This window comes from Cetorhinus maximus, chromosome 10 (assembly GCF_964194155.1).
Source record: "Cetorhinus maximus chromosome 10, sCetMax3.hap1.1, whole genome shotgun sequence".
Classification (NCBI taxonomy): Eukaryota; Metazoa; Chordata; class Chondrichthyes; order Lamniformes; family Cetorhinidae; genus Cetorhinus; species Cetorhinus maximus.
The window spans coordinates 132,287,999-132,311,915 of record NC_135888.1 but is presented as its reverse complement, the minus strand read 5'-3'; the positions used below and the strand labels follow the sequence as shown (position 1 = coordinate 132,311,915).

Below are 23,917 nucleotides of genomic sequence, written 5' to 3'. Positions count from 1 at the left end.
CCCATTCCACTAACTTGTCTACGTTGCTTTGAAGTTCTACCCTGTCCTCCTCACAGTTCACAATTCTTCCAAGTTTTGTATCGCCTTCAGATTTTGAAATTGTGCCCGGTACACCAAGGTCTAGATCATTAATATATCTCAGGAAGAGCCGGGGTCCCCATACTGACCCCTGGGGAACTCCAGTGCAAACCTTCTTCCAGTCCAAAAAGTATCCATTAACTACTAATGTCTGTTTCCTGTCACTCAGTCAATTTCTTACCCATGTTGCCGCTGCCATTTTATTCCATCAGCTATAACTTTGCTCACAAGTCTGTTGTGCAGCTCTGTATCAAATGCTTTTTGCTAGTCACCACATCAACAGCGTTGCCCTCATCAACCCTCTCTGTGACCTCTTCAAAAAGCAATTAGTTAAACACGTTTTTTCCTTATTAAACCCGCGCTGGCTTTCTTTACTTAACCTGCAAGTGTCCACGTCACTGTTAATTTTGCCCCTAACGATGGCTGCATTTTATGATGTAGCGGGGGAATGGATCACCCACCCCCTTCCCCCCCCACCACCACCCCACCCCCCCTCCCCCCAGAAGTAAAATCAGTGTGGAGCCGGCCCACTCCATGCCGGCCCACCCCCGCAACCATAACACGTTTGTGGTGGGGGGGGAGCTTAACAGGGCCAGTGTGGGACTTCTGCCCCTCCCTGGGGAGGAGGTCACACTCTCAGTCGCTACCAGCCAATCTGTTTGGCTGGCAACTCCATCAGCCCTGGCAGTGCCAAGAGCCCCTTGTGGACGCTGCTGGGACTGCAACAAGACAAACAAGGCCCAGAGACCCCCGGAACCAGTCAGTCCGGGGTCTTGGGAGGGGAGGTTTCGGCTGGTCTGGGAGGGGGACAGTTTAAGGCCGCGGCAGGTTAGGGAGAAAAGGGGGTTCAATCTTAGTGGGGTCACCCCCCTCCCCGCCAAGTTCACAAAGGGCAGCCCCTGAAGCTCGAACCTCCCCCATCCCCCTCCCTCCACGACTTCCTTCCGGACCTTTGAAACTTGTATTTTTTAAAGATTGGTCTGCCCGCATGTCCTATATTTTATGGCACGAGCAAGGTATTACCGGGGTCAATTGGCCTGGAAACAACCCTAATTGACCCTCGATTACCTATTTAAATATGGCGGGTGGGCTGCTGACTTTGGCGCCTGCCCAGCCCCCACCCTGTACTTTGGGGGTGAGCTCGGGGGGGGGGGGATGGGAAGGTGGTGGGGTGGGCACCCTCTTGCCCCACCCCCCACCACCCCTACGCCTGGTGGGGGCACGTAAAATGCAGCCCGAGAACGGGCAAGGTTATTGGGTCCTGTGCCAGAGCCTTGTGATGTCCCCCTCCAGTCACGTAATTCTCGCTTTCACCTCTCAGATCCTTGTCCTCGACGGTCAGCTTCTCCGAACAGAACCAGCAGCCACGATGGAAAAGGTGCAGAAATTCCTGGGGCTTCGAAATGTTGTTGATTATCACAAGTTGCTGATGTGAGTAGCGTTTTAACTTGTTTTCCACTGAAAGTAACCCCTTGGGCCTCGAGGGTAAAACCTCAACCCGCACACACGGCGGACAGGAGAAGGGTCGGGGGCGTCGAACAGTAAACCCGCCAGGAGCGCCGGCCCAACCCGCCACTCGCAACCACCACCGTTTGTCATTGTCTTTTGACATCGGAGCATCACCAGGTTGACTTCGTCAACCCCGACAGGCTTAGAAGGATGGTTAAATCACACTGCCACAGTGCAATTAGAACCCAGTTTGAGGTCAGTGGCTGCCACCTGCGATGCCCCGGGGGTGGTGGGGGGAAGGAGACTTGGGCAGTGAAAGGGAGGCGAGAATTGCTGGGCCCCTCCAAGGTAAGTGACTCAGCAAACTCTGTGGGCCGGGAAGAGCAGGAACACTCCCTCCAGGCCTCTCTCGGAAGGCTTGGGCCTTGCCAATCTAGGGCTGCCACAGCTGTGATTAAATGTACCCCTGGGGGTTTTATTAAATGACTTGCAGCACATTCCAGTCATTAGTCGACCAACACATTCCTCCTTGTGACGCACGGCCTTCCCACACCAATTGGAAAGCAAAAAGACTCATTACCCAATTGGATGATGCCTGACTGTCAGCCAAACAGTCTTTTTTACCCCCTGTTTTCAATATTTTTATATCTGGCAAAGAGAAATGTCCAAAGAAAAAGACCAAAAAAAAAAACACCAATCTTTTTTAATGTCCCGATGATTTTTCTCTAGGGTTGCACACACTGGTGTCCTGGAGACTCCAGACCAATCCTGGAGGGAGTGGTAATCTCACCCCGAGCTTCAAGCTCCATCCCTCCCGATCGCGCTCCCTTCCCCCTTCCTCCCGAGTGCCATAACCTCAGAGAACCCGCCGGTCGTGGCCTCCTGAAGCTGGTGTGTCCCTCTCCCCTGCTGCCCAGGCTGCCCGTTTGGACAATCAGGTTCCGCCCTTAAGATCTGAAAGCCTGTAAGATTATGGCAATAACTACTGGCGATTTCTGTATTTATTTTCCCAACTAGGCATGGAACTTCTTTAAGATGCGGGGGTGGGGCGCGAGGCGGGGGCGAGGGGTGTTGGGGAAGGTGATTTAGGTGTATTGAACAATAAGAAACTAGAGAGCTGTACCAATGACGGCTGGTCCGGTAGCAGCAAGCACCTGATATAGGGCGGATGTGGGGAAGAACCTGTTTTACGCAGTGAGTGGGAACGACCTGGCACTTGCTGCCCACGAGGGTGGCGGAAGAGGAGACTGACCAACCCAGGAAATCGGCAGGGCCCATGAAGGAGCTATACTCTCAGGGCTACGTGGGTAGAGAAGGGGGAATGGGACTGACTGGATTGCCCTCCAGAGAGCCGGCATGGACTCGATGGGCTGAATGGCTTCCCCCTGTGGCTGTGTGACCTTGCTTAACGACTCAGCCCCAAGCGGCTGGGATTGATAGGTAACCAGTTGCTGGCTGATGTGGTAGGGAAGAGGATGAAGCTAAATGGTGCAGTGGAGGCGGGTGGGCAATAAACGCCAGTGACGCCCACATCCCATGAGTGAATAAATTAGTTATTCACAGTCCTTCCACTGATTCGAAGTTTGGATCCACTTAATTACTTCAGGAGCTAAATACCCCACCTTATACACAGGCTCCCGGCCCTCTCTGCATCTGGCACTGGGGTTGGCTTAGGTGCTTTGTAAGCCTCTGATCTCCAGGCCCAGTTTTTACCCAGACGTGGGTGCCTGATGTCGGAGGGTCACATGTGGAGTGTGATGTAGCATGCCAGAGCGGGCATGATAGTGGGGGCAGCGGAGTCGGGAGGGGTGGGGGGAGAGGGGAAGCCGGCCAGCAATACCCACATTGAAGTCGCAGCCTTAGGGAAAATAGTCTCCGATTAAGTTGTGTCAGGGGAGGGTCCAACACTGGAATCCCACCCGCCAACGGCAGGATGTCCGTTAGGCCCATTAATTAATGAGCCGCTGGAATTCAGTGGTGGCTCAGGGATTTAATGGGGGCCCTCATGCGTCTGTTGGGCCTCCCAAAGGCCACCCAGCAAACCCTCAGGAGGGCGGGATCCCTCATTGTCAGGCAGCTGGCATCAGGAAGGTGCGGGGGGGAGCTGCTGAAAGCCCTTGCCTCCCACCACCTTGCACCTCTCTCTCTGGCGACCCTCCCTGAGACCCCCATCCCGCCTCACTCACCTGTGTCCAAGGATCCAGCGGCGATTTCAGGCCAGGCCCTGGCGCATTACCAGCTGCAGCCAGCACTGCTGGTGGTGGCGCTGCTGGCAAAGGAGAGCTGCCGGCCTCCGATTGGTCAGCGGCTCTCGAGGGCAGGATTTCCACCCCACTAGGGGCTTTGACAGCATGCAAGGCTCTACACTGGCCAGTTAAGTGCACTTAAATTAAGTCAGGCCACCCCCACAGAAGTGATGCTGGGCTCCCACGGGTTCTCCAACCAGGCGGGGGTTGGGGGAACCCCCCCATCGCTAGCACTAAATCCCGGTCTTCGAGTCAGTAAGGCACAGAAGGAGGCCACTCAGCCCACCGAGTCTATGACAGTTCTCTGTAGAGCAGCCCGGTCAGTCCCATTCCCTCACTCTATCCCTGCAAGTTTATTTCTCTCAATTGCCCATCCAATTTCCTTTTTTGAGATCATTGATTGTCTCCACTTCTGTCACCCTCGTAGTCACCGAATTCCACGATCTTCACTGACCCTCTGATGTGCTGGTTCCTGATTTTGTCCTTTCTCATTACTCCCACTGTTCTAGAGTTTAGGGCCCAGGCAGCTGAAGGCATGGCTGCCAATGGCAGAGCGATGAAAATTGGGGATACTCAACAGGCCAGAATTGGGGGAGCTCAGAGACCCTGGAGGGTTGAGGGACCGGAGGAAATAAGGAGAGGCCAGGCCATCGAGGGATTTGAAAACAAGGATGAGAATTTTAAAATCGGGGCACTGCTTAACCAGGAGTAGGTTAGTGAGCATGGGTGATGGGTGAACGGGATTTGGTGCGAGTTAGGGCACAGAAAGCAGAGTTTTGGATGAGCTCAAGTTTGCGGATTGTTAAACATGTGGGGCCCCTGAAGAGTGTAAGAGATTAGTCGAGTAAGGCATGAATGAGGGTTTCAGCAGCAGATGAGCTGAGACAGGGGCGGAGTCGGGCGATGTTAAGGAGGTGGAAAAGGCGGTCTTAGCGCTGGCACAAATATGAAGCCGGAAACTCATCTTGGGATCAAATGTGACACTAAGGGTGCAAGTGGTCTGGTTCAGCCTGAGACAGTTGCTAGGGAGAGGACTGGAGTTGGTAGCGAGAGAATGGAGTTTGTAGCGGGGACTGAAGACATTGGCTTCAGGCTTCCCAATACATAACTGGACAAAGTATCTGCTCCTCCATTACTGGACGTTGGACAAGCAGCTTGACAGTTCAAAGTCAATGAAGGGGGTCAAGAGAGGTGATGGTGAGATAGAGCTGGATGACATCAGCGTAGATATGTAAACTGGTGTATTTTTGGCTGATATCTCAAAGGGGAAGCAAGTAGATAAGAACACCAGCGCTGACGATGCTGGAATGGGAAGGAAAGCCATCGGTGGCAATTCTTTGACTGGGATTAAATAGATAAGAATGGAACCAGGTGAAAGTAGTCCCGCCCAGCTTGGCGACAGTGGAGAGGCGCTGGAGGAAGACGGTGTGGTCAACCGTGCCAAAGGAAGTGAGGGAATGGGACTGACTGGGTTACTCTACAGAGAGCTGGCATGGACTCAGTGGGCTGAATGGCCTCCTTCTGTGCCTTAATGACGCGATGACCGGGATTTAGTCAAGAAGGACGAGGTTTGATAGTTTGGCGCAGTCACATAGGATGTCATTTGTGACTTTGATTGGAGCTGTTTCCGGACTGTGGTGGGGGCGGAATCCTGATTGGAGGAATTCAGACATGGAGTTCTGGGAAAGATGGGCACGGATTTGGAAGGCGACAACACAGTCAAGGACTTTAGAGAGAAAAGGGAGATGGGGCAGCAGTTTGCAAGGATGGAGAGGTCCAGAACTTTTTTTTTTTGAGAACGGGGATGATGACAGCAGACTTGAAGGAGAGAAATCACATCCTGCTCATTGACCTTGAGAAACGACACCTCCATTTTTATACGCTGAAGGCCCCCTGAGGGTGATAGAAGTGGAGACAATCAACGATTTCAAAAGGAAATTGGATGGGCAATTGAGGGAAATAAACTTGCAGGGATGAAGTGAGGGACTAGGACTGACTGGGTTACTCTACAGAGAGCTGGCATGGACTCAGTGGGCTGAATGGCCTCCTTCTGTGTCTTAATGACTCGATGACCGGGATTTAGTGCTAGTGATGGGGGTTCCCCCAACCTCTGACCGGTTGGAGAACCCGTGGGAGCCCAGCATCACTTCTGTGGGGGTGGCCCGACTTAATTTAAGTGCGAAAGCCTATCCACCATCTACAAGGGACAGGTCAGGAGCGTGATGGAATATTCCCCACTTACCTGGCTGAGTGCAGCTCCCACAACATTCAGGAAGCTGGACATCGTCCAGGACAAAGCAGCCCCGCTTGATTGGCATCCCTTCCACAAACATTCACTCCCTCCACCACCAACACACAGTAGCAGCAGTGTTTACCATCTACAAGATGCCCTGCAGGAATTCACCAAGGCTCCTTAGACAGCACCTTCCAAACCCACGACCACTACCATCTAGAAGGACAAGGGCAGCAGATACATGGGAACACCACCACCTGGAAGTTCCCCTCCAAGCCACTCACCATCCTGACTTGGAAATATATCGGCCGTTCCTTCATTGTCACTGGGTCAAAATCTTGAAACTCCCTCCCTAACAGCGCTGTGGGTGTATCTACAGGTTATGCAGCGGTTCAAGAAGGCAACTCACCATCACCTTGTAAAGGGCAACTGGGGATGGGCAATAAATGCTGGCCCAGCCAGCGAAGCCCACATCCCATAAATGAATTTTTTAAAAGTTCTCACACAATTGTGATCAAGTATATACTGAACAACACCTCCCCCTTTTGGCCTGTCTTCATTTTATCCACAGACACACACACACAACACACCAAATAAAACAGGCTGTTCCCTGGGTTAAGTCATGGAAAACAGTGGATGTCAGGGAGAGCTGTGTGGAAATAGGTCACATTGTCACAAGAACAACTCAATGGAAACAAGTACCTGCGTTGAGAGAAGGATCTGTAATGTCCCATTCTGATGCTGTAGTATCTGTAACTGTTGTCAGACAGGAATCTGCTTAGGGCTGTTCCCAGTCTGCTGACAGGAGAGTAGAAGGTGCAGGGTGACCCACATTAACGTGTGTAACCATGGTGACAGCACTGGGAGAGTGAAACCCTCTTTAATGGAGGAGTCTGGGAGGCTCCCCTCCTTGCCTTTTGGCAGGCCTTAGTCTTAGCTGATGCCTAAAAGCAAACCTAGGAATCTTCCTCGGGGCCCTTCTGCCACCTATAGATCACGATTTGTGTCACTTTCCCGGAGGTGGGGGAAGAGTCCCTGCTGCTCGGGTTTTGTGCAGTCAATGCACTGAGCTCCTATTTCATGGCAGTAAAATCCACTGGGGCCATAATGAAGTCACCCCGACTCGGGATAATGGGGTGCGATCACACTGGGCAGAGATCCCAACCTGCTGTGAAGAGGAGGCTCCAGCGCTTGCCCACAACCGTCCTTGAAGACTGCGCTAAGCCTCGCGGCTCCTGCATGGACACGATGGGCTGAATAGTCTCCTTCTTCACCTTGATGATGACTCTATGATTTATTGTGGGATGTTATATGAGCTATAAGTAAGTGCTCCACCACGGCTTTCTCTAATGATAAATGCTGCAGCAGGTTTTGATATGTGTTATATCCGAGATGGGAGGTGTGCACTGTCTGTCTCCACTCCCACTACTCCACGGGTCACAATATATATGTGATTTTTCCAGCTAGTTATACGGTCAAATATGTGCTTGATCACTGAATCTCAGAATGACCAGGTTTCTTCAATAAACAACAAAATGATTCATTTGTTATAAAATCAGTCTTGTCAAGTAGAAAGTAAAACATTATTAACATACGATATGAAATATGAAAGTATAATAATCATTCTTTCCAAATACCCTCACACACTCACACACACACACATTATCATACACACACTCACATTCTCACACACAAACACACACACTCTCTCACACTCTCACACACACACACACTCTCTCACATCTACACACACACACTCTCCCATTCTCACACACACTCTCCCATTCTCACACACACACACACTCACATTCTCACACACACACACACTCTCTCACACACACTCCCACATTCACGCACACACATTCACATTCTCACACACACACACACACACACTCACATTCTCACACACATTCTCACACACACACACTCTCACACACACTCCCACATTCACACACACATTCTTACATTCTCTCACACACACACTCTCTCACATCCACACACGCACACTCTCACAATCTCACACACACATTCCCACATCCACACACACACACTCACACACTCTCACATTCTCACACACACACTCCCACATCCACACACACACACACTCTCACACTCACATTCTCACAAACACACACTCTCTCACACACACACTCCTACATTCACACACACTCTCTCTCACACTCACACACACACACACACTCTCTCTCACATTCACACACACACACACACACTCTCTCACATTCACACACACACACTCTCACATTCTCACATACACTCCCACATCCACACACACACTCTCACATTCTCACACACACACACTCACATTCTCACACACACTCACACACACACACACACACACTCTCTCACATTCACACACATACACACTCCCACATCCACACACACACACTCCCACATCCACACACACACTCTCACACACACACACTCACATTCTCACACACACTCATTCTCACACACACACACTCTCTCACACACACTCCCACATTCTCACACACACACACTCTCTCACATCCACACACACACACTCTCACATTCTCACACACACACACTCCCACATCCACATACACACTCTCACATTCTCACACACACATTCTCACAAACACACACTCTCTCACACACACACTCCCACATTCACACTCACACACACACACACACACACACACACTTTCTCACATTCACACACACACTCTCACATTCTCACACATACACTCCCACATCCACACACACACTCTCACATTCTCACACACACACACTAACATTCTCACACACACTCACATTCTCACACACACACTCTCACATTCTCACACACACACTCTCACACACACACACACACTCTCTCACATTCTCACACACACACTCTCACACACACACACACACTCTCTCACATTCTCACACACACACTCTCACACACACACACACTCTCACATTCTCATGCACACACTCTCTCTCACACACACACTCTCACATTCTCACACACACACTCTCACACACACACACACACTCTCACATTCTCACACACATGCTCACACACACACTCTCACATTCTCACACACACACTCTCTCTCACACACACACTCACATTCTCACACACACACACACACACACACACACTCTCTCACACACACACACTCACACACACACACACACTCTCTCACATTCTCACACATACACACACACGCACACGAAAAAAAAATAAAATAAAATAGAGGAATTCTGCGAAAAGGTTAAAAGTCCATGGTTCTAGGGGAAAAGATAAATGATGGAGTCCTCGAAATGGTGTCCGAGTTATACGGCTGGTCTCTCGGCGCTGGTCTGCGGAAGAATCAATGACTCTTGCACTACTTTTCAGGCGGACTTCACAGATAACTTGCAGTCAGTTGATTTCAGAACGTGGGGCGACTCCAGAGCAACTGCTTTGGGCTGGGTCTGGAGCTTCCAGAGCTTCTTTATCTCAACAGTTAATCCTTCTTGTTTTCTCTCCAAAGCAAAACCAGCTGACCAGGGAGGTGGTGGTGGTGTTTGTGGTGGCAGTGGCGATGGGGTAGTGGTATTGTCGCTGGGCTAGTATTCTGGCAACCCAGGTTCAAATCCCACCATAGCAAACGGTGAAATTTGAATTCAGTAAAAATCTGGAATTAGGAGGCTGATTGTTTGTAATAAACCTCCTAATATCCTTTAGGGGAAGGAAACCTGCTGTCCTTACCTGGTCTGTATGTGACTCCAGACCCACACCAATGTAGTTGACTCTTAAATGCCCCCTGAATTAGGGATAAATGCTGGCCTTGTGAGCAATGCCCACATCCCATGAACAAATATTTTAAAAAATGTTTTCTCAAAGCCACTGGGGTCAAAAGGTATAATTACCTTTTCTTGTAAAATGCTGTCTTTTCCAGGAACAGCTTGAACCAGAGCCCTTGCATTAACCTTTTAAAGGACAGTGTCTTTAAAAAAAAAAACACAATTCCTTTCAGAATGCTCTTAGTCCTCGGAAATGAGCCAATTTCCAAGGTTAAAGCATGGCTGATGTATTTTTGCAGTTATGTCCCTGGAATAATAAATGTTCAAATCCCACTCTGGCAGTTTGAAGAATTTGAATTGTTTGAAAAGATACCTGGGAGTATCTTGGTCTCAGTGAGAAAGAAGTGACCATGAAGCTGTCGAGCTGCCATTAAAAACCCATCTAGTTGACCCATCTGCTGGCCTTACCCGTCCTGGGCCTCTCTGTGGCTCCAGTCCCACCCCAATGTGGTTAATTCTTAACTGCCCCTGAGTGGCCTAGCAGGCCTCTCAGTTGACAGGGCAACTGGCACAGGGCACTAAATGCCGGCCTTGCCACCAATGCCCAATATACCAGGGATGTTGGGGAAAATGATCCATATTTCGGCAAGTCCTATTGACACACGTTGTTTTCTCACTTTCAGATTTGATCCGAAGAAAGGTTTCTGGTGTCAGCTGCTGGATGGCAATAAAGCAAAGTGCCTGGGGAAGAGCAAAGGCCGGAGATACCCGGAGATGGACACAGACGTATGTACCCCGTGGTCCCAATGTAGTGACCTGTAGCCAAGCACCAATCAAGTGCTGTGTGAGGTGAACCCTGGGGGAGGCTGTTTCTAGATCTGTATTTGTGATATGGCAGCAAGGCCTCACTGTTAACGATGGAGACAAGCAGATCTCCAACCTTTTTGGAGCTAAGTGTTCAGCCAGGGTTGTTTCAGTTGAATTCTGATGACCCTTCCTTTTTACCATTTTACTCGGTCAGAAGTCTGAACATTGTGACTTCACTCTCCCCGCCTGTTCTGTTCCGTGTGAGAGAAGTCTGTGAATTTAAGATGGTGACCACTCAAATCACTTTGGCTTTCATGTGTACTTATCATTTAACAGTGTCAGCCTGACAGCGCCTCTTGGGCAGAATCTTACCGCACCATCGAGTGTCCAGATGGCAGGAGTGGACGTGAGTGAGACTTCCCCTTGGAGGCCGGTCAGCTGGCAGCCGGCCAATTAACTATGCCCAGTGGAGGGGCCCGTCCAATCATACGGAGGGCGCAGGCAGGAAGCCACCGACCCCACCATTACCCGATGGTGGTCACAAAGGTCCAGGCGCCATATTTAAACAGCACCTAGTCAGGCGTCTACTCCCTGCAACATCAGTCTGGCTGTCTGAGAAAAAGATGTTGAACTTGAGCTACCACCCTCTCCCCGCCTTCCATACTTGGATCCCTGGAGCAGGAACATAGAAATAGGAGTAGGCCATTCGACCCTTTGAACCTGCTCTGCCATTCAATAAGATCATGGCTGATGTGGTTGTGGTCTCAACTCCACTATCCTGTCTGTCCACCCTCCCCCCATAACCCTTGACTCCTTTGTCTATCAAAAATCTGTCTAACTCAGCCATGAATCAATTGAATGACCCAGCCTTTCTGGGGAACAGAATTCCAGAGACTAATGACCATCTGAGAGGAAAAAAACTCCTCATCTCTGTCTTAAAAGGGAAATCTCTTATTCTTACACTGTGTTGTCTAATTCTAGTCTCTCCCACAAGTGGAAACATCCTCCCGGAATCCACCCTGTCAAGTCCCCTCAGGATCTTATATGTTTCAATAAGATCACCTCTCATTCTTCTAAACTCCAATGGGGTATAGGCCCAACCTGTTCAACCTTTTCTTCATAAGATAAACCCTTCATCCCAAGAAGGAGTCGCGTGACCCTTCTCTGAACTGCTTCTAATGCAATTATATATTTTTTCTAAACAAGAGACCAAAACTGCGTACAGTACTCCAGGGTCTCACCAAGGCCCTGTACAGCTGCAGTAAAACTTCTCTACTTTTATATTCCATTCTCTTTGGAACAATCGACAACATTCCATTTGCCTTCCTAATCACTTGCTGTACCCGGATACTAACGTTTTGCGATTCATATACCAGGAAACCCAGATCCCTCTGCACCTCAGAGTCCTGCAATCTCTTTCCATTTAAATAATATGCTGTTTTTCCTTTCTTCTGCCAAAGTGGACAAGTTCATATTTTCCCACATTATACTCCATCTGCCAAACTTACACGCACTCACTTAACCTGCCCGTATCCCTTTCCAGACTCTCTACCTCCTCTTGACAACTTACTTTCCTACCTGTCTTGGTACCATAGGCAAATTTGATGTACATTGTTAAGAGTTGAGGCCCCATCGCTGATCCCTGTGGCACTGCCCTAATTACAGCTTGCCAACCTGAAAAAGGCCCCTTTATTCCTACTTTCTGCTTCCTGTTAACTAACCAATTCTTTATCCATGCTAATGTGTTACCCCCTACACCATGTGCTCTTATCTTGTGTAGTAACCTTTGATGTGGCACCTTATCAAATACCCTTTGGAAATCCAAGTACACCACATCTACAGGTTCCCCTTGATCCACTCCCTCAAAGAAATCTAATAAATTAGTTAACCATGATTTCCCTCTCATAAGATCAGACTCCACCTGATCAAATTATGATTTTCTAAGAATCCTGCCCAAACCTCTTTAATAATGGATTCTAGCAATTTCCCGATGACAGATGTTAGGTTAAGTGGCCTGTAGTTTCCTGCTTTCCGTCTCCCTCCTTTCTTGAATAACAGTGTCACATTAGCTATTTTCCAATCCACTGGGACCCTTGAAGAATCTAAGGATTTTTTGGAAGATTATAACCAATGCATCTACTATCTCTGCAGCCACTTCTTTTAAGACCCTAGGATGTAGGCCGTCTGGTCCTGGGGACTTGTCAGCCTTTAGGTCTAATAGCTTTCTCAGCACCTTTTCCCTAGTGACTAAGTTCCTCTCTCCCAGTCACCTTTTGATTTTTCAAGTCTCTTTGCAAAGTTTTCTAAGTCTTCTACAGTGAAGACAGACATAAAATTCCTGTTCAACGCCTCCACCATTTCCTTATTTTCCATCTTAAATTCCCCAGGCTCATTCTCTAGTGGACCAACACTAGCTTTAGCTACTCATTTCTCATTTAAACACTTGTAGAAACTCTTACTAACTGTTTTTATTTTACTAGCTAGCTTTCTCTCTTCCTCAACTTGCTCCCTCTTTACTTTTTTTCGCCATTCTTTGTTGGTTCTTAAAATCCGATCAATCTTCTGACCTACCACTGATTGTGCAGATTTGATACACTCTGTAACTTCTCTATTGAGCCAGGGATGATGCATCCTTCTCAGTGCTGAGATAGGTTATCTAGTGGGAGCTCAATAATTGAGCCCACCATACCCTGGGCTGAGAGGGATACAGCCAGGCTTACCTTTCCTGATCATATCCAGTGATCCCTGCTAGAAATTGCACGTGCAAGGATCAGACCCAGATACCACTGGGGCACCGCACACCCCCACCCCACCCACAACTATCTGTCTACCTGTACCACCTAGCTCAAAAACACCCACTCATCCAGGCTTGCATTCAATAAATGTCTGCTTGGCTGAGATGTCAAAATACTCTGGGCAGAATCATCCCAGATTCGCACAAAGTGCGGTAGCGGGCAGGTAAAAAAGTCATTTCACCATCCGGCCGCAATGGCGGGTTTTCATGCAAACATACGAAATAGGAGCAGAAGTAGGCCATTCGTCCCCTCGAGCCTCCTCCGCCATGCAATAAGATCACAGCTGATCTGTTTGTGTTTTGAGTTTCTACATTCTCATCCACCCCTAATAACCTTTGATTCCCTCGCCTAACCAGAATCTATCTACTTCAGCCTTAAAAATATTCAGTGACCCCGCCTCCACTGCCTTCCGAGGCAGAGAGTTCCAAAGTCTCACAACCCTCTGAGAGAAAATAATTCTCCTCATCTCTGTCCTAAAAGGGTGACCCCTAATTTTAAATCAGTGCCCCCCTAGTTCCGGACTCACCCACAAGAGGAAACACCCTTTCCACATCCACCTTGTCAAGGCCGTTCAGGATCTTATATACTTCAATCAAATCACCCATCACTCTTCTAAACTCTAGTGGAAACAAGCCCAGTCTGTCCAACCTTTCCTCATAAGACAACCCGCTCATTCCAGGTATCAATCCAGTAAACCTGGTCTGAATCACCTCCAATGCATTTACATAAATAAGGAGGCCAAAACTGCACACAGTATTCGAGGTGTGGTCTCACCAGTGCCCTGTATAACTGAAGCATAACATCCTTACTTTTATGTTCAAGACTTTTCGTAATAAAGGATAGCATTCCATTAGCCTTCTTAATTACTTGCTGTACCTGCATACTAACTTTTTGCGACTCATACTAGAACACCTAGATCCCTCTGCACCTCTGAATTCTGCAGTCATTCTCCATTTAAGTAATACTCTGCTCTTTTATTCTTCCTGCCAAAGTGAACAACTTCACATTTTCCCACATTATACTCCATATGCCAGATTTTTGCCCACTCACTCAACTTAACTATATCCATCTACAAACTCCTTGGGCAGGATTTTCCCCCCATTGGGGGTGAAGTTGAAGTGCGGGCACGCACAGGCGCGCCTCTGATCGGCGCCCCCAGTTGGGAGCGCACCGCCATTTTACATGAGCGGGCCAATTAAGGCCCGCCCAGCGTGACATCCGCACGGAAACACTATGCACTCCCTGTGCGGGCTGGGGTGGAATCCCTAAACCCGAGAGTGCGCTCTTCCGCGCATGCACACAAAAGAGCGCACTCATCTCCCTGAGGCTAAGTGCTGCCTCAGGGAGATTGTCTGTATTATAGAAATTATTAAAAATAGAAGAAAAAAAAAATCCCTGACATGTTTAAATTTTTTAAAACCTATATGAAACCTCATCCCGCCCGTGGATGAGGTTTCATGCTTTTTCTGAAGCCCACCAGGGCTCCCGGCCTGCCCGCCAACCTTAAGGTTGGACGGGCAGGTCCATTAATTACTTCAATGACTCTTTGTCAATGGCCTCAATTGGCCATTGACAGGTCGGCGGGCGCACAGCTGATTTTGCTGAGCCCCCGCCTATCTGAAATTTAAATGGGGCGCGTGTCATTTTACGTCCTGCCCCCACCCCCCACCCCTCCCCCCCACTCGCTAGCAGGAAAATCCTGCCCCTTATGTCTTCTTAACAACATACTTTCCTACCTATCTTTGTGTCGTCTGCAAATTTAGCCACCATGTCTTCGCTCTCCTCATATAAGTTCTTGATGTAAATTGTAAAAAGTAAAAAGTTGAGGCCCAGCTCAGACCCCTGTAGGACGCCACTACTCACATCCTGCCAATCAGATTGGGACCCATTTATGCATACTCTCTGTTTGCTGCCAGCCAATCCTCTACCCATGCTAATATGTTACCCACTACACCATGAGCTTTTATTTTCTGTAATAACCTATGATGTGGCATCAGGTGCTTTCTGGAAATCCAAGTACAGTATGTCTACAGGCTCCTCTTTACCCACAGCACATGTTACACCTTCAAAGAAGTCTAACTGGTTAAACATGATTTCATTTTCATAAAACCATGCTCTTCCTGATTACCTTGTTTTTTCCTAAGCACCCAGCTATAACCTCTTTAATGATTGACTCTAACACCTTCCTCATGACAAATGTCAAGCTAACTGGCCTATAGTTTCCTGTTTTCTGCTTCCCTCCCTTCTTGAATAGAGGGGTTATATTTGCTATTTTCTAGAACCTTGCCAGAATCTAGGGAATTTTTGAAAATCAACACCAACACATCTACTACCTCATTAGCCGCCTCTTTTAAGACCCTAGGATGAAGTCCATCTGGACCCAGAGACTTGTCAGCCCACAGCTCCATCAGTTTGTTCAATACCACTTCCCCAGTGATTGTAATTTCACCAAACTCCTCTCTCCCTTCCACCTCCTGATTCACAGCTATTACTGGAATGTTTTTTGTATCCTCTATAGTGAAGACAAAGCAAAATATTTGTTCATTTTAACTGCCATTTCCTTATTATCTACTATTAACTCCCCATTCTTACTCTCCAGAGGACCAACACTCACCTTACCTACTCTTTTCTTGTTTAAATACCTGTTGAAACTCTTGATATCCGTTTTTATATTTCTAGCTAGCTTCATCTCATACTCTAATTTCTTTCTCCTGATTAACCTTTTAGTCATTCTCTGCCATTCTTTATATTCTGACCAATCATCTGACCTGCCACTCATCTTTGTGTAATTATATGCTTTTTCATTAAGTTTAATTCTTTCCCTAACTTCTTTAGTTAACCACAAATGGTGGGTTGTCCCTTTAGAATTTTTCTTTATAATAGGAATAAACTTATTCTGAATATTCTGAAATATCCCCTTAAATGTCTGTCACTGCTCCTCGATTGATCTATTCCCTAGCCTAGTTCCCCAATTCACTTCAGCTAGCTCAGCTTTCATCCCCACATAGTTGCTCTTATTTAAGTTTAAAACACTAGTCTTAGACCCACTCTTCTCCCTTTCATACTGGATATAAAAGTCAATCATATTGTGGTGACTGCTATCTGCTGCCTTTACTCTGAGGCCATTAATTAATCCTGTCACATTACACAATACCAAGTCTACTATAACCTGCTCTCTGGTTGGTTCCAGAACATGCTGCTCTAAGAAACTATCTTGAAAGCATTCTATGAACTCCTCATTCAAGCTACTACTGCCAATCTGATTTTTCCAGTTTATATGTAGATTAACGTACCCATGATTATTGCCATCCCTTTATCTCGAGCACCCAATAATTCTCCTTGTATACTTTGTCCTACACTGTGGTTACTGTTAGGGGGACTGTCGGCTACTCCCCCTAGTGACTTCTTTTCCCTACTATTCCTCATCTCCATCCAAACCGATTCTACACCCTGATCTCCTGAGCCAAGGTCACCTCTAACTATTGCACAAATGCCACCCTTGACAGTGCATTCCAGGCGCGCCCCCTCTCATTAGTAATGTATTCCCGGGAAACAGGCCGGATCGCTGGCAGGGTGGCCTCTGATTTGCCCGCCCTGCCATCACCTCAGGCCTTCAGTAATTTATTTAAAGGGCGCCCCTACACAGAGCTGGCACTCCCCAAGGCCTCGGAAGCTGCTGCAAAGTCATGGCTGCAAAAGGGAGGAAACATGCTGCCCCTAAATTTAGCGACACCTCCCTCGGGCGTGTACTGGAAGCAGTGGAGGCCCGTCATGAAGTCCTCTACCCCCACTCTGGGTGAAGACCACCAAGCAAGGACACCAATCCAGCATGGGAGGCGGAGGCAGCGGTGGTCAGTGCCAACTCCTCGCAAAAGAGGACAGCCACCCGGTGCCGAAACAGGATGAAAGATCTCCATTCCGCCAAGTCACTAGTCTCATCACTTTCAACTCACACATTCACAAACCTATAAAACGTCCACAGGGATCTCACTCACTGCCAGTTCAAGAGACATCACCATTCGCACTCTCACACACACCATCATCTGCCCTACGGGTCATGTCCTCATCCCGTCCATGGCACCACTCACCACCCACATCTGCCAGGCATCCTGCTCATCTGGCCTGGCAGGCATCTTGTTTACACTGTCTTCATCTGTATTCATGCAGGGCAAGCTGGCACACAAGAGGGAGAGGTCGCAGACTGGTGCAGGAATGCCTGACATCAAGGTCCTCGCAGACTTTGAAAATAGAGTCATCCAGCTGGCCGGCGAGGATCTGGACCATTCCTGTGCTGATGGTGAGGTCGACGCTGCTCTACCAAGTGAGGATCCAGCAGTGCCACATCCATCAACCATTCTGTGAGTGAGTTCCCCTGTTCTGCAGTCCCCTGCCAGGCACTAATTCTCTCTCCTCGCTTTCAGAGGCACATCTGGGAAACAGCCGAGGGGGTTCACGAGCCAGGTCCTCAAATCAAGCCCCGAAGAAACCTCGGAAGAAGAACCTGATGACACTCTAATTGAAGACCCGTCACAGCGCTCACCCACACCCTCCACCAGCACAGAGACACACACCTCGGTCGGACCTAGTTCTAGAGTAGCCTTGGGATCACAATCTGGTGAGAACACTGTCTGATCCAGAGCAGGCAGAGGCAGGGACCTCCCAGGTTTCCAATACTCGGAGGACGGCTGGAGGCCAGAAATCTGCTGAGTCCGAGTCAGATGAGGGGCCTTTGGACTCGACTGGTCATAACACAGTTGCTGGAGCTGCAAAGGCAAGCTCAGGAACATCAGGAAGGGATGTCCGCTGTACTCCTCAGATTGCAAGGCACAATGGAGGAGTCCATCCGCCTTCAGGCTGAGGTGATTGCGCCGGTATGCCAATGCACCGAGGTCAACACTGGCAGGATGGTGGTTGCCATGGAGACCTTGGTCCAGGACATTAGTCCTGCACTGCTGCATGGGCTGAACTCCATCACTGACACTGTAGTTGCCACCAACAATATCAACGCAAGAAGGGTGCGGGGTAGCTCGATCTCACTCCAGCTACCCCTTCTGCTCAAGGAGTCAGCCAGGGGCCATCGTGCACCCATAGGGAGGAGGATCAGCAGGTGGACCCCCTGGGGCTATCCACCCAGGTGACTCTGGAGTGTCCGGCCCATCCAAATCCCCTCTTCCTGTGACCTCAGCAGCTCCAGCTCCACAGGCTGAGGAGGGTGCCACTGCCACACAGCAGGAGCCCGAAAGCAGGCCAGGGCCATCCGGGTCTCGGCCATCCAGAGGACGTTCATCAAGATCATCACAGACAGGGCGTAGCAGTCAGCAGGCTGCCTCCACCTCTGCTGTGAATGTCAGGGGAGCACCAAGACGTAGCGGCAGGGTTAGGAAGACTAAGAAGATGTAGTTGCACAGCCTGGGCATGGGTGTTAATCATTTGTACATAATGTTCACTATTGTCAATAAACTCCCAAGAATGACTCCCTGCCTATGGCTCCTTGTTCTGATGAGCAGTGTTCGTGTCACTCAGATGTGAAACTTTTCTGCACAAGATAAAGGCAGGTGTCTCAGTCCAGGGCCTCTTCCCTGTGCCGTGGGTAACCTTCAGACCAAAGTGATGGTCTGGCTTCACACTCACTGGACACGTTACTGATGCCTGCACCTCGATGGTGCTTGTCATTGCTGCCAGAATGTCGTGGGCAGGTGTCACAGAGTTTCATCATTCTCTCTGTGTGCTCTTAGCCCCCTTAATGTGGGATTGGCCCCCATCTCTTCAGCACCTGTGACCAGTGACGCTGTGCTCCTGAAGGGCTCAGGTGCTGAAGGCAAATAAAGGGTCAGGTGCATTTAAAGTTTCAGGGCTGTGTCTCTATGATATGACCCTGATCACAAAGCGCAAGTGAGCTGCCCTCAGCCAGACAGGAGTCAGACATTCACAGAGGCAATGTGAAGATCTCTGGAGTGTCCTCGTTGCATATTGTCATCATCCTCCTGGAATCGAATGACTGTTAGGGCCTCTGCTGAGTCTCCATGACATGAGTCTGAGCACTGAGGGTATGTGCGCTGCCATCACCCACATAGGAGTCAAACATTCACAGATGCAAAGTGAGGATGTCAGGACTGTCCTCACTGCATCTCGTCATCATCCTCCACAAATATTGCGGCTTTGAGGCCCTCCTGAGCATGACTGCCTCATTTGACCAGAGTGATGGCCTCATCGCCGGCATCCTCGCCTTCAGGGACCTCATCATTCTCGTCCCCTGCTTCAACATCCTCCTCATTGGAGGAGACGTGCAGCTCTTCCATCTCCCCCTCAGCCAGGTCCTCCCCACGATGCAGCGCCAGGTTGTGGAGCGCAAAGCAAGCAACAATGATGCGCAATACCCTCTTGGGACTGTATTGTAGTGCTCCACCGGACCTGTGGAGGCACCAGAACCTCAATTCCAAAAGCTACATCCTCTGTGGGTAGCCCTTATCCCCGAGGAGCCAACCCTGCAACCTGTCTGGACTCTGGAAGATATCAGAGTCATGGACACTCCCTGGGAATCTTGCGCAGACCTGCAGGATGCGTTTGTGGTGGTTGCACACCAGCTGAACATTCAGCGAGTGGAACCCCGTGCAGTTGAGGTAGTTAACTGCTTGTTGCCATGGAGATCTAAGCGCCTGTGAGTGCGGTCAATAGCGCCCTGCACCTGTGGAAAACCCGAGATCTGCACAAATCCCAGCGCTCTTGTTTCCTGGATTTCCTAATCCCAGGCGAAATGCAGAAGTTCCGTGTCTTCACGAAGACAGCATCCGTGACCTCCTGGATACACTTGTGCATTGAGGCTTGAGAGATCCCACACAGGTCACCTGTGGAGCCCTGGAAGGAGTCACTGGTGTAGAAATTGAGCACCACTGTCACTTTCATGGCCACTGACAGTGGATGCCCTCCATGTCCCTGTGCTGCCAAATCCTGCAGTAGGTGGCATATATGACTGACCAGTTCCCTAGACATGTGCAGTCTTCAGTGACACTAGTTCTCAGTCATCTGTAGGAATAAAAGGCACCGTCTGTAGACCCTGAGTCTAGTGAGGCACCTCTGAGCGAGAGCTCACTGTGGATCCGCAGCTGTGTGTGTACCAGGCCCTGCTGCACCTTCATCTTGAGGGAGGTGCTCCTCTCGTTGCTGAGTCAGGCACCTCTGCTGCTCTGTTCTTCGTGTCTGGTCTCTGTAAACCATGAGGCATACCGCTAAATCACCAAGGCTCCACGATCCTGATGTTCTCCTCCTGCAGGATCAAAGAGAGAGACACATGGGTTTCCATAGGTGTACTAAGAACCTCCCTTGGTTAAGTCTAAAGGTCCCTTCACACATGCAGGAAAGTGCTGGCCATCACATGGATGGCCAGTGTGTAGTGTGCTCATTGGCTGTCCGAAACCCCACCCACCTCCACCCCACTCCACTTGACCGATTGGCAGCAGCTTTGGCCACTGGACTGCACGCTGTGCTTTCAGCTCAGGCACAGACATTCTCCTGACCTGCACTGCAAGGCTGCACTGTTAGCTTGAACCATCAGGGAGACTGGTCCAAACTTGACATTGCAAGGGGGCTGTGAGCACCTCCACCAGTGACTGTGCCATGGTCGCCTTTCGCAAGGGGATTCTACAACTTGCCCAGTCGGCCAAATGTTCTGCTGCCCCCTAAAACACACATTAATTTGCAGTCTGCGCCCGAGGGGTGAAAAGTTCTAGAGCATTTGGTGGCACTTTCATGCTTTTGTGTTGCTTGAGTTCAGAGGCTCCGACTGCAACAGTCTCAGCTGCGCAAGAATGCTCACTTCTGACCAATTTTTCCAAGTGTGTGGCCGCTTCCCTAACTCCCCCCACCCACCCACCACCCACCCCGCCATGTGCTTGGGTACTACCTTCAGCCTGTGCTGCCTTTCCCCCAACCACCACAACCGCGCCCCCCGCCGCCGGCACTACAGCCCTGGCACCGCACTTAAAGCCAACCGGGAAAAAGGTGACTGGCCTGTGCCACCTCGATGTCCTATGGGCGATGCTGGCGAACGCTGCGCAAGGTTGTGTGCACTCACCCCCCCCCTCCCCGAGTTGCCCTCGCAGTTCAGGAGGCCGCACTCCTTTTAGAGAATGTCGTGATGCGCACCATTCTGAAGTCACACCGACATGGTCGATAAGTTTTACCTGGGAGGGATGACTCCAGCGAGCAGGGCTGATAATGGGATGCTAAATTATTGAAATTAGGTTCCCGACAATGCGACAGTGGAAACGCAGCCCGCCATTGATGGGTGGAGCGGACCATTGCAAACTGATTTCACGACGATGTGAATTTTTGGCCTTCTCGCCAAATCATCGTTCCCACCCACCGTGATGCCTGACGCCAACAGGGCCGGAAAATTCCGGCATCCGTGTCCGTGAGCCTAGTAGATGTCACGGCTTTAAAGGGAGTAGGGGGAAAGGATGATTGAGTTGGAGGAACAACACACTTTTTTGGAACTTATAAGTGTTTTTTTTTTGTCAGTTATTGGCTGGACAGGCACAAGATCTCCTAGCTTCAGTGGGATTGTTTTCATTCACCATTCTGTTGTGTTGAGGGGCAGCCACGTTGCCATGTTTACCAGTGCAGTATTGATTGCAGTTCCAAGGCTTGTATGATGTTAACCAGTCATTGTGCTTCTTTTTCCTTCCACAGTCAAGAGTCTTTTTAAGAGAATACTATAGGGATTCCAACATTGAGCTTTCGAAGCTGCTGTATAAACTGGGACAGACTCTCCCCACATGGTTGAGAGAAGAGCTCCAGAACAACAGGTAGCTGTCCGACCTGCGACAAAGGGTGAACTCGTGCATTCATGCTTCAAACCGTTCCCTTAAGAGATCAAGACAGCATTTCAGTCTCATCATCATTCATTCGCTAACGGCCTGGTTGATTCCTCGTCCTACTGAGTACTGATTGGGTCTCCAGGGACCATTGAAGCATTCAACGTTGCTGATGGTTTATTAGGCCTGCGGGGAGGCCGGTGCTTATGATCTAAGTGCCGACTGGATGCTTGTGAAGATCATTGTATATTTTCATCTCTCTGCTGTGGGTGGCTTCTCCAGGAGGACCAGAAGGGAGTGAAAGCTGTAAGCAATAATTGGTTCCTCAAAACATGGCTGGAGTTCAGTCTAGACCTACGTTCGTTCCTCCTGAGGTGTTGCTGCATAGAACCGTTATTCAGTTTCAATTAACTCTCAGGAGAGGTCCGTTGAACTCTCCCTCAGAACAGTCACAGTGAAGAGTATGTTGGAAGGGAGATCCTGGCAAGAACTCTGCTCTTCACCTGACCTGCAACAATTCGCTCAGAAAGATGTCGCCTTAAGTGAGTTGCTTTTGACTGGTTCCCTAAGGAGCTTACTGTGTTGAAGGGTGTACCAGATTTTCTTCAGGAAACAACTCTTTAAGTCTCTAAACACAGACTCTGCACAACAGCGCGATGCTGGTGGCCAAGGCTGGCAACCAGATGAACGCTAATCACAACTCCTTCTGTCAAAGGCCAGCAAATAAGACAGTCGTTTGTGTACAATAGGACCAGAGTCACATAAAAAAAAACCATTTCAAAATGACCACTATTTCCTTAATCTCATTGTAATACTTTGCAGCTGAAGTTTAAGGTAGCAGAATTCCGCTTCCTCCCTCCAGATTAAATTTATAAAGGGGCATCATTGCTTTTCTACAGAAACTGGTTTACAGAAAGCCGTTCAGAAATGATTCAAGATCAGTGACCACATGGCAGTCACAGGGCACTGCTGCCGTTCAATTACTGTGAACGCAGTTCAGTTCCCCAAAATTTAAGTATGTTGATGAATGGCGTGTGGTGTATTTAATGTAATGATGTCATGTTTAAAGAGCTCTGCACTCTTGGAAAAAAAAACCTGACGCGTTTCACGATTTCCCTCGCCTCTCGCTGGTGTTCCAAATGTAGCATCACAATGGGTTGGTTCAACCTCTTCATGGTTTTGAGTTTGAAATACTTGTCTTTTTTTTAGAAGCCTTTGCCCTATTCAAACACAAGTACATTTGAGCCATTGCATAGAGATGAAGCGTCACCTAGAATCTCCATCTTCATGAAAACATTGCACGGAAAGTTCCACATGATACTGAAGGTGGATGAGCCCTCCATTTTGTACAACTTATCAATTATTCTAAACCAGGTCAATGAGCTGGAAGAGGCTCTGCAGAACATTTAATATAGAGGCTTCTCAATTGGGACCAAATAGATTCTGGTAGGGAGGTATGATATGCTAATGTCAACCATTGCTCCTTTGAATTTGGCCAAGAACATTTTCAGTGTCTTTGGCTGATGTGGGTCGGAGACGAACCATCTCCATTTGGTCTTGTAAAATACAGTTGAGCTTCCATAATTAACATAATGACAGGTGGACAATCCTTGGTCATGGATACAACAATGCCCTCAGAATAAGAATAAAGTGAGCCACTCTTGGGCTGTGAGGTTACCTGGTGTTAGACAGAAGATTGAGATGAGAGGATTCTGCAATGTTAGCAGGCTTTATCCCATG

At 49.0% G+C, this 23,917-nt stretch overlaps 1 protein-coding gene across 1 annotated transcript in view; it reads left to right on the top strand.

Moving 5' to 3' along the window:
- Positions 1–23,450, top strand: part of ndst1b (N-deacetylase/N-sulfotransferase (heparan glucosaminyl) 1b) — a 96,009-nt gene extending 72,559 nt beyond the window's left edge. The window contains exons 11-13 of the mRNA XM_078551199.1: positions 1,400–1,509; positions 10,446–10,548; positions 22,053–23,450. Of these exons, the coding sequence (XP_078407325.1) occupies positions 1,400–1,509; positions 10,446–10,548; positions 22,053–22,172 (333 nt within the window). The 3' untranslated portion in view covers positions 22,173–23,450. The remainder of the gene's footprint in view (positions 1–1,399; positions 1,510–10,445; positions 10,549–22,052) is intronic.
- Positions 23,451–23,917: the final 467 nt, after the last annotated feature.